Below are 14069 nucleotides of genomic sequence, written 5' to 3'. Positions count from 1 at the left end.
GGCAACCTCTATTAGCTCTGTACGAGACTCTGATCACTCCCAGCAATGCTTCTGAATTCCTCAGAGCACCAAATGTTACGTTGTCCTTGATTTCCTGCTGCCCGTTTCCAGATTAATGCTGCTCTTTCTTGTTTGACACTGTCATTTTTGATCAGTCTCAGCTGGATTCAAGTGGGTTTGCATTAGCATTCTAGACCAAAAATGTGTATTTTTAAGCAAGAAGCCATTGAAAGGTTGTGATGTGAGAAAATTGCTTTTAATTTTGTGGTTCAGTAAATCAGTCAAAGTTGTATGATTAAACAAAAAAAGCAGTGTACCCAAAAGATACAAATGTTAATATCAACATTGAGCTAAAGAAAAATAGAAAATACAAGCCAAGGGGAATAACTCCTGTTTTCTTCATTTAATTACACTGTTTTTGGAGAATTAAGAGTTACAGAACACATCTGTGACTTTGATCACATACAGTTAATAGCAGTGCTGTCAACTATACTAGATGTGTTCCTGAAATATCATGTATAGCCTAATTGAAATTGGTAATATGCATAAATCAGTTCGGAAACTGTAAATAAATTTAAAATAACTGGTACTGGGAACCAAGAATGTTCAGTACCAAGGAAGTGATTTTAGCTTTTCAGCATGTACTTATTTGCATAAAGTTGGTAGGTGTCTGGAACAAGCTATTGAGTAATGTCGTTGAAGCTGATTCACTGTCAACCTGTAAAAAAATGACTTGATTTCTATATACTTTTCCTTCTGGATCAGTAAGCTTCTAGCCACCAAACAAAATCAGCAGGTGAATGGCATGTTCTTACCTGCAACCTGTTAACGTTCTTTGTTGTAATATCTAAATAATGCAAGACCAGTTTTTATTCCATTCCCAGGCTTTACAAGTCTCCCCATTGAACAGGCAGCTCATTTCCCTTTGGCTTATAGAAACTTTCCCTGGGTTTTTATAGGTCACATCACCATTGCTTCTGGTAATAATTCTAAACTCTCAAATGCAATTTAGCTTCTTGCAGTAGTTCACTTATTAGGTGATTGCCTGTGGATTAACCAGCACCAGGATCAAGTCCTTGTTTTGAGGTTTATTTCAGCTTTTCACAGTATTGCAAGCAAATCGCCTTTCAGTTTTGTTAATTTTAATTGCTAGTTTGTCTTTGTTCACTGATTTCATCAGCTAAGAGACTGACTTCTAAGCTCATTTGGCTGTTCTCCCCCCCGGCAAGAAGTTGGGCGAAGGTTTTTAGTATAATTGAGAGGGCTATTTCAGGCAATAGTGGTGCTCCTATCAAAAGTAGGCTTTTCAAGATATCATTGAAGGGGATATTATGATAAACAGAATTGTTTTGTTTTCTGGGGGGGAATTCATTTGTATTGGTGCTACTCACTGAAGTAAAACAAATGAGCAGCGACATGTTAATGTCATAGTCATCAGAATAAGAGTAGACTTGTTTTCTTATTTATTCAACTTTTTATGGTTATGTATTTTATGAGGTTATTTTTATACAATCTCTTAAGAAATGTATGCCAGTCATGTGTTGGCAGCGTAATTAACTTGACAAACAACTTACGTCTAAATTGGATTGAATGATTGATTAAAGGTATTGATGTTGTGAGTGCTGATGGTTTTTGATACATTATCCAATTTCTACACGGATAATGAATTTAGGAAATAAGTCTACAGCAGATGTTTCTGGTATAAAAATCTTGTTGATCCTTAAACATGCAGGGCACTATTTTCAAAACGATTAGGCTCTTGCCAAAGGGTGCAATACACATTCAAACCTCCTGCATAATTATGATGTTCCAGTGGGGATAGAAAGTCACCATCCCCTTTCAAAATGTTCAGCTTTTGTTGCCCTATAACCCCAAATGAGGACAAATCAAATCAGACTTTTTCCAGTTTTATTTACAAATTGTACCTTGCACTATCAAGTGAAATAAGTAAACAAAATGTATTTAAAAAAAAATAGAAAAACTGGGAAAGAGGGGAGAGAACATCCCCATGAGTTAATACTTGGTGAAAGCACCTTTTGGTTGAATTACAACCTTGAGTCTGTTTTGATACATCTCTACCAACTTTGTACACCTAGAGGGAGGAATATTTGCCCATTTCTCCTTACAGAATTGTTCAAGCTCAGACAAACTGCATGGTGGCCCTTGATGGATTGCCCTCTTCAAGTCATTTTAAATATTTTTGATGAGATTTAGGTCGGGGCTCTGCCTAGGCCACTCAAGGACATTCACCTTCCTGTCCTTCAGCCACTGTACGGTTGCTTTGGCGGTGTGCTTTGGCTCATTGTCATGTTGAAAGGTGAACCATCTTCTCATTTTCAACTTCCTGGCTGAGGGCTGCAGGTTTTCTTCAAGAATTTGCCTGTATTTTGCACCATCCATCTTCCCTTCTATCCTGACAAGTGCCCCAGTCCCAGCTGAAGAGAAACAACAGGATGCTGCCACCACCGTGCTTTACTGTAGGAATGGTGTTCTTTAGATGTAAGATGTATTGGGGTTTTGCCAGACATACCCTTTTGCATTCCAGGCAAAAAGTTTGATTTTTTGTTACATGCACACAATGACCAGTCTTTGGCAAAAGGTCTGTAGCTCGTTCAAAGTTGTCATCGGCCTCTTGGTTGCCTCTCTGATCAGTCTCCTTCTTGCTCGGTCATCCAGTTTGGAGGGATGACCTGATCTAGGCAAAGGCCGGGTTGTGCCATACGCCTTCCACTTCTTAATGATGGTCTTGAGTGTGCACCATGGGATACTTAAAGTTGTGTAATCTGTAAGGTGATTGGTCATACCCGAGCAAGTTTACAAGTGCAATTGTAAGGGGGGTATTCACTTATCCAAATAAGGTATTTTACTGTTGTAATATAAATTAATTTCAGAATGTTTTAGAATTTTATTTTCACTTGGCTAATGTGTGTAAATAAAAATGGAACAAGCCTAATTTATTTATTTTTTATTTTCAGAGTGTCATATAACAAAAGGTACACATTTTGAAAGGGGGTGGTGACTTTCTATGCCCACTGTATATAATATTTTATATATAAATAATATGACACATTAAAAAACTTCAAAGTTGCCACCCCCAGAACAAATGAATTAAACAAAAGGCCATTTCAAGAGACACAGATATTGTTATCTTAATACGGCTCTAGTATACACTAGCTGTATGAAGCCAGCAGACTGACTTAGGCTCATTAGTGTAGCAAGGACAGTGGGTCACAGTAGAAAACTAAAAAGAAATTCATTTAGGTCAGAGAGTAGGAAATGCATCTTAAACTCTGGGCACTTTCAAAAACTGGCAGGATGAAGGTTATGATAATACGTTATCAAACAAGTTAGATAGGCCAAATGGTTTTCGTTATGTTCTCATGTATATGGTTCCCAAGGTAAAAAGATTGCAGTTCTCATCTAAGTCTAACCCTGAAAGCTGAATTTCTAGGTGGTTGTTCTGTTCTGTTTAACCATTGATAATCACATTATTCATCTCAATTAGTTTGTGCCACAGTGTCCATGAGCGGCCTTCAGAAATCAGCCGATGAATCGCTTACTCCTTCTCCCCTCCCTTCCAAAATTTCCACAGGCATGTCTTTGAGCTCTCCACCACCTCTATTTTGAAAATTGAACCTTGTTGATAGTAGTCTGGGGAAGTGGTATTTACTTGTCATAGAAACATAAAATATTGACAGAAGGAAAAGGATTGGTAAATCAATATTTTCTGAGGTCCCCCAAGAACATAGTTATCTGGTAATTACTAGCTGGGAAATTGCCTGAGAAATAGATTGGCTGCTCCCTAACTTCATTAAGGTCAAAAATGTCAGCTGCATTCTCATTTCTTCTGGCTTGAATTGCTAAACCTTGTTATTGGATGTTTCATTTAAATATGTTTTTAAAAGGCTTAATTTATAATCATATTTATTTCTCTCTCAATATATAATTATATGGTGGTTTGCAATTTAGCTTGATCATTCAATAGTTATTTGCCCTGCACCACCAGTGTTTTGAAATGACAGGTTTTCAGTCAAAAGCTCAATAGTGCATTGCATGTACAGTTGGATTTTGCTGTTACGTATTGAACTTCTGAATGAGAATTGACTGCCTGAAGTATCTCCGTTTCCCCCTAGGGATTTCAGATTTTTCTAGATACAAATGTAGAGGTGCCTTCTGCCAGTAAGTTGTTTCAGATCTATTCAAGTTGTACTGACACTTCATTTTTAAAAATGAATTCCCCATGGTAGTTTCTTGACCAAAGTTATACTTTTCTAGGAATTAATCACTTTGGCTTTCTTTACTATGATTTACTTTATCAAAATACATATTTTGTATTTATTTTGAATAGCTAAAAATAATATTGCATGAAGTATGAATTTATATCCTGTAGAAAAAATGAAGAGAACTATATTTTTATCAGATTGTGTTCTGATTTCATAGATCACTTTGAAGATTGTAGCCAAAAGTTCCTGAAATTATACCAGCCATCTAGCTTTTTTAAATTGATGTTTTCGGCTGACCAATTTGAAGTCTTTTCTGAAGTCTGCCTTTCAGTAGTGGTTTTCTGTCAGACAACTTCAAAAGTCTTGTGAAGATAAAAAGTATAGCTTTTTAAAGAGTAAAAAAAGTTACTCTTAACTGAATTCATAACCTATCCTTTGCACCCTGACTCAACAGAAAAGTGAGAAATAGTTGCTTCACCATTTCCTAAAGTGAAAATTGAATGGACAGTTATCTTTTATTATTTATGCATACAGTTTTACTGTCAGTCAATTATTGTGTAACGTCTTGGTTAACAACAGTACAGGAGGTTTATCTAAATCTTTCCCTTGGAAGTGCTTAGCATGTTGTGTACCACAGCTGGAGAAACCTGGTCAGCTAGACATGAACCATGTCTCAGAACGTTTGGTTTACCATTACAAGGTCACTGTTTATTACAGATGCACTCATCATATGAAATGAAAGATTTTCTTGGCCCCATTAAGTATAGTAGAGGCATAGTATTGTTTATAGTATATAATGTGCAAATTATTTGCATTTTGCTTTTCTCCTTCGCCTTCCAGGCCTTTTTGTTGTTTGACAATGTTCAGGGGAGCAACCTGCATGGTGCCCATTATATCCTTAAATCGTTACTCATTTTCAATGACTTCTCACTTCACATGTGAACCAAGGGTTCCTAATGTTAAATGCAAACACTCTTTTCAACATTTACCTTTCAGTGGCTATGAATATTGTTTCCCGTCTCTTTTTAGAACATGACTGTCAAATTCTTAGTGCTGGACGGCTGGTGTGTCTGTAGGATTTAATTCCAATTTGATTCTTAATGAGCTAAACCAGCAGGTTACTAGCTTCTGTGTTGAATGCTTTAAGGAGACTTTTAAAAACCTGCAGACACACTGGCCCTACAGAATCAGGACTGAACACCTCTGCTTTAGTTCCAGATAATAATTTCCAAGGTATTACATTTAAATATGAAGTGGCCTAAATCCAGAGACACTCCAGTTATCAAGCAGTGAATGCGAACTTATAAATGTGGTAAAAAGACTTGGTCCCTGTCTAGTTCTCATCTTCGTCAACAAAATTCTCACAGCTTATGAAGCTGATGGGCCCACAGTCATGAATAGTTTGCAGTCAAAAATGTATTGAGAAGGCAGAGTCTGAAATCCTGAGCTGCCCACCCTCCATCACCCTCTATAGCAGTAATTCTTTTCATTTCAAAATGATTTTTTTATCCACGTTTTAGCTGTCACAAGGTAACAGCGACCTTCCATCTTCTGTGCCTTTCCTTAGAAGTTTCCTTTTGATTTTTAAAGGCTCTCCCTTTGCTGTCAGAATCCAAAGACCCACCATCAGAGAAGTGTCATTAAAGCTCTGTGTGAGAGCTGGTTACAATTCTGAAGTAATACAAGGTGGCATTTGCCGAGTTTGAGATTGCTGTAATGCTTTAGCGTTTGAGATGATTTATGATTATTGTGTTGGCAGAACACAACAGGAAGGCCTCTTTGGACCAAACACTGTAATAATGCCTCACGAGAAGGAGCCTTTTGGAATTAATTGAAGGGTATTTGTAACTGTTCCTAACTTACGAGTTTACTTGAATCCTGACAAACTGACTGGCATCTGTCTTTACCTAGCTTTCTTGCTCCAAGAACAAATACCTAAAACAATAAATTGTGTTTCTGGTGAGTATATACTGTCACAAATGGTTTTCTTCTCAGCTTAGTCCTTGTATTCTGCTTTTTTCAAGTACTTTTTCGAGTGACAAGTATACATAGTTGGTTAAGTCATATCCTAATACCCCATGCTTGGTTAAGAACTTGTTTGCTGTGTTTTCAGACTTTTTGCCCAGTAAAGAAAAAATGCACTTAATGTTTAAATATTAACTTAAAAAGCTTTTAAATATGTTATCACCAACACAGTTGTGATAATATACCCACTAAAGTGTTGTTTAAGCAGCTAATGGGAATACATATTAAAATGGCAGCTGTAGCTTCTAGATTCAAACAAGCCACATTAACAATGATTTAAAAAATGATAGTGTTGCTTGAATAGAATATTATGAGTTAGCCAATCTAAAATATGATTGGTATTTTTACTCATATTACACTAATTCTTGTCATCACTCAAAAATGTACAGTGCAGTGCTGTATCTTTAAAGCAATATTCTTAATTATGACGACATTTTATGAATTTTAATTAACTTGGGAGCAGATTGAATAAAAAACGTTTTATGAATATGCTACATGATTTTTACGTACGTTTCAGTCATAATGTTTACTGTTATTGGTGCAGTTTGATTAAATACTTTAATAGAACACCCCAAGATTTAATTTAGTGTGAGTATTGTAAGAGTCCAGAAAGTGCGGTATATGGGGACTTTTTTAAACAGGATTCATTTATTCACAGTGTTCTTCAACAGACATATTATCCGTTAATGGGAAATTGCACTTCTGTCATGTTTGTGGTTTTAAGCAAAATAAAAAATGATGATGTGCAGATACATGAGTGGACTGTTTAATAGTCCCTTGAAGCATACAGTATTGCTATGAGCCATGAGCAAGTCTGATGTCTTAGACATCCCAAGGCCCTTTCCTTTAAAATGCTGTCATGATATTTTAATGCATTACTCAGAGGTTAAAGGAAAAAGAAAATATGACGAATGTAAATGTAAAATGTGTTGACAATTTCTCAGGGCATTTAAAATGTGAGGATAGTCTCATGGTAGGCATTTGTGAAGCCCCATCATAGCCTCTTTTCGTTCCTAATTTGAGTAAGTGGTACAATCATGCATATTATTTTGTTAATGTCTGTTTCTTCCTGCTGTCTAAGTGTAGGAAAAGCAATTAAGTTTATTATCTGTGTCTTATTTGAATTCCCTGTGTAGATGAGTAATACTTTGCAAGTCTTGCGTGAAAGCATGGGGGTCAATTAGGAAGATATATTGTTGAGGATTTTCAACAATTACACATTGTTTCAAGCTTAATAAAGTATGTTTATTGCTTGCCATTTCCAAATGAGGTTTTATTGTTGAACACTAATTACATTTATTAACTAACAGGTAAAATTCAACAAAGACTTCTAACAATCAGGTTTTAATGTCAATGTCAGGTGGTGTACCCGTGTGTTTCACTTTTTATATAATTCGTATCTAAACACAAATGTACTCGCATTCATTTATATAAAAGAGTTTTGAAATATAATGATTTTGCAATTCTTTTTAAAGAAAACGTTTATACACAGGATGGGATTTTGAGATGTGTGGGGAACAGGTTCCCACATTTTGAGCATTTGAGAGAATTTCAGTATTGCAGTTATGAAGGAGGCACAAAGTACATGGTTTGAAAACATTCTCTTTCTAGTGGTGTAAGGATAAAACATACATGAAAGTAAGTAAAAAATTGTATTAGGTAGAGATTATTATTATTACCAATTTAGCAATTGTTTTTAAAGTCAGGAATGATCTGTTGATGTCCTTGGGAGCTGCAGCATATTACTCTTTTCATATCATAAGATTCTTAAATACAGTCATTGATTAATAAGTCTTCTGCTTAAGAAGAAATTAAGTTGTTCAAAACATTTTGGAAATGGATGATTTAAGGGTGATGTATGAAACCTGCCAGATTGTGGCTCTCCAGGACCAGGGTTACACATCCCTGTTGTAAGAATAATTTGTAGTACAAAACCTAGCTTCTTGGTTTGGTCTGGTAGACAAAAATGCACTTACAGTAAATGGCACTACTTAAAACAACACATCTACTGTAAATGTACTGTATGGTCTTTAAAGATCAGTTCACATTCCTTCTGAGCAGGAGTTTAATGCAAATCAGAATCTCAATAAATATGCGATTTAAATATGAGTTTCTATGAGGCAGACACTACTTTTACTTTCCAAACAGCATCTTCTGTCAAAGAAAAAAAAATGTTTCTGATTAAGTTTTGAATTCTTTGCTCTCTGCTTCTATTTAAATGAAGATTAAGAAAACATTTCAATGTAGAATGACTGAAAGCTTACAGCTAAATTTACATAAAGCAATTAATCTTTATTTGATCACAAAGTACAAAAGGACTAAATAAGAAATCTTTTGTCTTACAGAGTTTTCTTGCGAGCAATTAATCAGTATGCTGCAGTGCTAAACAAGAAGTTCCTCGATCAAGCCAACTTTGAACTTCAAGTAAGTACCATGAATAAAACCATCCAGTTATGTTTTATAATATCCATAAATATGTATGTATGCAGTAACAGAACTTTGGTAAAAAAAAAAACTACTATTCCTTTCATTACCAGAAAATAATTGTGAGCGTCTGCTACATACTGCATGATGTAGAAAGATAAAATAATTTTAAGATGGCTAAACAGTCAGAGCTTGGGGAATCACCCAAGAAGGTAAATTCCATCAAGAATCTTGATTTGCTACATTTATCAGGAGTCCTTTTCAAGAGGCCAATACAGACAGATTAATTTATGTCTTGTCTCTACCATTAATAACATTTTCAGTGCACTTGATATCTAAATAAGACGAAGACCTCTGAAAGGCTAAGTGTCCAAACACAATGCACTTGTTTTTTCAGGGTGGATTCCAAATAATGCTCAGCTAACTCATTGGGCTAGTTTAAATCACAAGAACTGAAACTGTTTCTGCCCTAAAGCAGTTTGAGTAAATTTTGTCCTTTAATATCCTTGTAATACATACTGCAGGTCTTGATATCTTTGTTTTTTCAACTTTTGCAGTAAAATAAAATATCAAAATATGAAATGGTGTCATTTTCTAAGTCATACATCATAGTTATAAACCTCACTAATAGTCTTTTGTCTTCATTAATTAACATCTGCAAAATGACATTGATAGGCTCCTCAAACAGGGCATGTATTAATACAATTAATGTGTTAATGGTTCACTAATACATGTAGAGCTAACAGAGGTTGACAGTATCTCTATGTATAGGGCTAATAAAGCAACATTACATTATTATTACATTATTATGTGCTATGACCATGTCGAGTCATTCAGAAACTTTTCTGTTTTTTATTTCTAGCTTTGGAACAACTACTTTCACCTGGCAGTTGCTTTTCTCACCCAAGAATCTCTCCAGCTTGAAAATTTCTCCAGTGATAAACGAGCCAAAATATTTCATAAGTGAGTTTGGTTTTAACTCTCATCCAAGAATTTCATTTTGTCAGACAGAGTAAGAAGTTATTCTATCTCCATTGATGTCGTAGATAATAGTAATTAACTTTAACATGACTTCATGGGTTTTCTTATTGTTTATACTCCCAGTGGAGGTGGAGTGTTTGCTTTGAATTAATTCAAAGAGTGATCTTTAGCAAGCTGTACACTTAGTGACTTCAGAGTGCTCACAGCAGCTGCAGAGCTTCTTGCTGTGCTTCTTTGTACCTCATTTGGAAAGTCTGTTTCACATTGTTTGTTTAGCGGGCCGAGTGACAGAAAACCTAAAGGGTTGAGTTCTGCCAAGTTAAGGGAATAATTAAGGCTGCCTGTTCTGACAGTTTAAGGCAGAAATCGAGAAAAGATGAAAGCCACTAATCCAAAGAGATGAGGGAGAACCTCGAATTGTTTTAACTGAAAACTGACAGGTATTAGCTGTACAATGTGAAAGCACATTTTGACGAGGTGAAAAGGGCATGAAGGTATACAAATCGGGAATGGAAAAGGGACATTTGTTCTCCCTGAATGATAGTATAGTCTGTACATCCACTTTGTCATGGCTGTTGTGTGATGGACACTAGAGTTTCTGTCTGGATTCTTTCTGACAAAAGTCCTTACCAGCAATCTGCCTTTAGATTTCCTTTAAGCATTGCCAGTGAACTATAGTGTATAAAGATTTTTATAAAATAATAATAATAATAATAATAAACTTTATTTTATATAGCGCCTTTAAAGGTGGCTTCTCAAAGCGCTTTACAGGATGACAATAACAATAAATAAGAAGACTACAACAATAAATAAGAAAATTTCACAAGACAGGACCCAATTATAATTACAACAATACAACAATAACGATAGAGGAGACCGTGGAAGATGGTATTAAGAAGAGCAGAGGGGTGAAGAATGGAACCAGTTAAGTAAAGGCTTTTCTGAAGAAGAAGGTTTTGAGTCTGGATTTGAAGGAGTTTAGAGAAGGTGACTCTCTAATATCCTTGGGCAAAGAGTTCCAGAGCTTGGGGGCATAGCAGGAGAAGGCCCTGTCGCCCATACAATGTAGACGGGCTTGGGGGACAGTAAGGAGGGCAGAATTTGAAGAGCGGAGGTTGCGAGGTGGGGAGTAGGGCGATAAAAGTTCAGACAGGTATTGAGGTGCCAAGCCATGTAAAGCCTTGTAGGTGAGCATGAGGATTTTAAAGTCTACGCGGAATTTTACCGGAAGCCAGTGCAAGGACTCCAGGATAGGAGTAATGTGAACACTTGCACTAGACCTGGTCAGGATTCTGGCTGCTGAATTTTGGACATACTGCAGCTTGTTCATAGTAGATTTAGATACCCCAGGGAGCAGAACATTGCAGTAGTCAATTCGAGAGAATACAAATATGTTGATCAGCTTTTCAGCCACAGTTAATGATAGCATAGGGCATAGTCTTGCGATATTTCTAAGGTGAAAAAAAGATGTTTTGACAGTATGCTGTACATGTGGGTCGAATGTTAAGCCAGAATCGAATATAACCCCAAGGTTCAATTTTGATTGAAGCTCAAGTACAGAGCCATCTACAGACAGGGTTACAGGACTGGCTTTACGAAGTTGATGGGGGGTACCAATAAGCATGACTTCAGTCTTGTCACAGTTAAGATGAAGGAAGTTTTGAGTCATCCAAATTTTTATGTCAGAGATGCAATTAGATAGAATAGAGACAGCCACATCAGTGTCGGGTTTGGTATGGATGTATATTTGAGTATCGTCAGCGTAAAAATGAAAGCTGAGGCCATGTGATCTTAAAAGCTGACCAAGTGGGAACATGTAAATGCTGAAGAGCAAGGGGCCCAGTATTGAGCCCTGGGGGACACCAGACTTGACAAGACCAATTTCAGACCTGTACCCATTGAGAGAGACAAAGTGACAGCGATCAGTGAGGTAGGACTTAAACCATTTGAGGGCAGTGTCAGAGACTCCAAACACAGTCTCGAGACGAGAAAGCAAGATGTTATGGTCAACAGTGTCAAAGGCAGCACTGAGATCAAGAAGGATGAGTATGGAAAGAGAACCAGAATCAGAAGCTTTTAGGAGATCGTTGGTGACTTTGACTAGGGGCGGTTTCTGTGCTGTGAAGTTGACGGAAGCCAGATTGGAGGGGTTCGAAAAGGTTGTTTGTCATGAGGTGGTTATGTAACTGAAGTGTGACAGCACATTCTAGAATTTTAGAGAGAAAGGGTAAGTTGGAGATGGGGCGAAAGTTGTTAAGATTGTCGAGAGCCATGTTAGGCTTCTTTGGCACTGGGGTAATAGCAGCAGTTTTGAGGACCGTTGGTACAATGCCGGTTCTCAAGGATTCATGTATTATATTGAGGACAATGGGACAGAGAGAAGAGAAACAGGACTGGAATAAAGTGGTGGGAATGGGATCTAAAATAGATGTGGTGGGTTTCATGCGCGTAACTAGTTTGTTTAGGGATGCTGAGTCAAGAAGAGAGAAGCTGGAGAGACGGGAACCAGAGAAGTTGGATGAGGAGGGAGGAGGTGTGGAAATTATATCCGTAGTGGAGAGAATGTGATGCCGGATGTTGTCAATCAACAAAAGCGCTGCTCCATGTTCACACTGAAAACTCCTGTATAGTTTTGGCCCTGTACTTTAGATCAGTGGTTCTCAAGCTTTTTTGGACCAAGTACCACCTCTGATCAAACCAAAGCATCCAAGTACCACCTACAAGTCATCTTCTCATTGGAACCCTAGAACGTGCACATACACTCTCACACAAATATAATAATAATAACTTTATTTGATATAGCGCCTTTAAACGTGGCTTCTCAAAGCAAAACATGAATTCACATCTGCTTTGCTCGACTAAACAGGCTCACCCATCTCACTGAAATGGTGCTTTTTTATTGTTTATTTTTAATTGTTTACAGAATGACAACAGGAACAACAACAATTAAACATAAACAATAAAAAAGGCACCATTTCAGTGAGATGGGTGAGCCTGTTTAGTCGACCAAAGTAGATGTGAATTCATGTTTCGAGCCTTGATACAATTCACAACAGAGTCTTAACAGATTTTAAATCGTCAGGCATTTTCTTGAAGGCAAAGGTCTCGTGGATGTTGCAATGCGTCCATTCATTTCTGGAGCAACCTCTCTAATTCGTGCAACTACACCGCTGTGTCAGCTTATCATCCGCCATATCAATAATTCTATGAGTGGCTGTGTCTTTCGGAGGGGGCAGCAGGTCAAGCTGCTTAGCAGCTTTTTCTACACACATGATACGTGTCAGCTCTTTTGCCAACGGTAAATAAGGTTCTTCAAAAATAGTGTGGGGCTTACCTGCTTTACCAATCCGCAAGCTTGCAATTTTCCCCGTTTCCGTTTCTGGAGTCCGTCTCAGAAGTTAAAAGAAATTATTTCATGCGGATGGGAGCAAAACACGGAGACGCTCGGTGTATTTTTCTCAAATTAACCTAGAACAGTTCTTAAATATTTTTCTGTTATCTATCATGCTTTCCTGTGCTCAGAAGATTGCCAGCATTCATAGTACGCATTTCTATGCTTTCCTGTGCTTACAACATTGGCATTGTTCCAAAATCACGCATATTCTCTACCTCCCTATTTGCTGGAGATACGTTTTTTAAATACAATTGGCCGCTTTCATTTGTAGCACACATTTCTATGCTTTCCTGTGCTTACAAGCTTGGCGGTGTTCCAAGATCACACACATTCTCCTACTGTACCTCCCTATTTGCTGGAGATACGTTTTTTTAAATACAATTGGTCACTTACGTTCGTAGCACGCATTTCTATAGAATGGAATAGAATTACATTGTAGTTGTTGTGTCCACTCAAGTATTAGTGTGCGCTGTATCGTAGTACGTGGGCTGTGTATTCGACACGTATTAAAATAGAAAATATGAGAACCCGTCCCGTTTTTCTGTGCACACAACAAAATTTCAGGGTCATATGGTGTACCAGCTGGCGGCGCTCCGCATAGCACGAGTGATACGCGTACCACAGTTTGAGAACCACTGCTTTAAAGGAACAAGTAATAGGTTTATTCCATGCTGAAAAAAAGAAGAAAGAGAACACAACGTTTCGGCCGTGGAGCCTTCTTCAGGTGTGAGAGAGACAGGGCAGTAGGCAAAGGTAAAGTAGCGGGAGAACAAAGGTTGGGAGGGAGGAGGAGTGAGAGGCGGGAGCAGGGGACAGAAAGAGAGGCCAATCAAGAGCTGTGAAGCCAGAATGGGTGCAGAGAGGTGTGAAATGAAACTTCCAATGAATGGAGAAAATTTAAAAGAACAGTAATCTGTCGTTAAGGGAAGGGAGAATGTGTGATCCTAGCTGCAGAATAATTTTAGTTTCGGTGGTCTTTCTGATGTATGAGTTCGGAAAACCGTCTTTGAGAACACAGACGG

General features: G+C 37.4%; 1 protein-coding gene across 4 annotated transcripts in view; it reads left to right on the top strand.

Annotated features, from left to right (window-relative positions):
- Positions 1-14069, top strand: part of dock1 (dedicator of cytokinesis 1) — a 309108-nt gene that overhangs the window by 228764 nt on the left and 66275 nt on the right. For all 4 annotated transcript variants that reach the window (XM_088635091.1, XM_088635093.1, XM_088635092.1 and 1 more), the window contains exons 30-31: positions 8594-8672; positions 9535-9635. In XM_088635091.1, the coding sequence (XP_088491217.1) occupies positions 8594-8672; positions 9535-9635 (180 nt within the window). The remainder of the gene's footprint in view (positions 1-8593; positions 8673-9534; positions 9636-14069) is intronic.

This window comes from Lepisosteus platostomus, chromosome 6 (genome assembly GCF_059453375.1).
Source record: "Lepisosteus platostomus isolate fLepPlt1 chromosome 6, fLepPlt1.hap1, whole genome shotgun sequence".
Classification (NCBI taxonomy): Eukaryota; Metazoa; Chordata; class Actinopteri; order Semionotiformes; family Lepisosteidae; genus Lepisosteus; species Lepisosteus platostomus.
The sequence above is the reverse complement of the archived record's forward strand: the minus strand, read 5'-3'. Positions and strand labels throughout refer to the sequence as shown.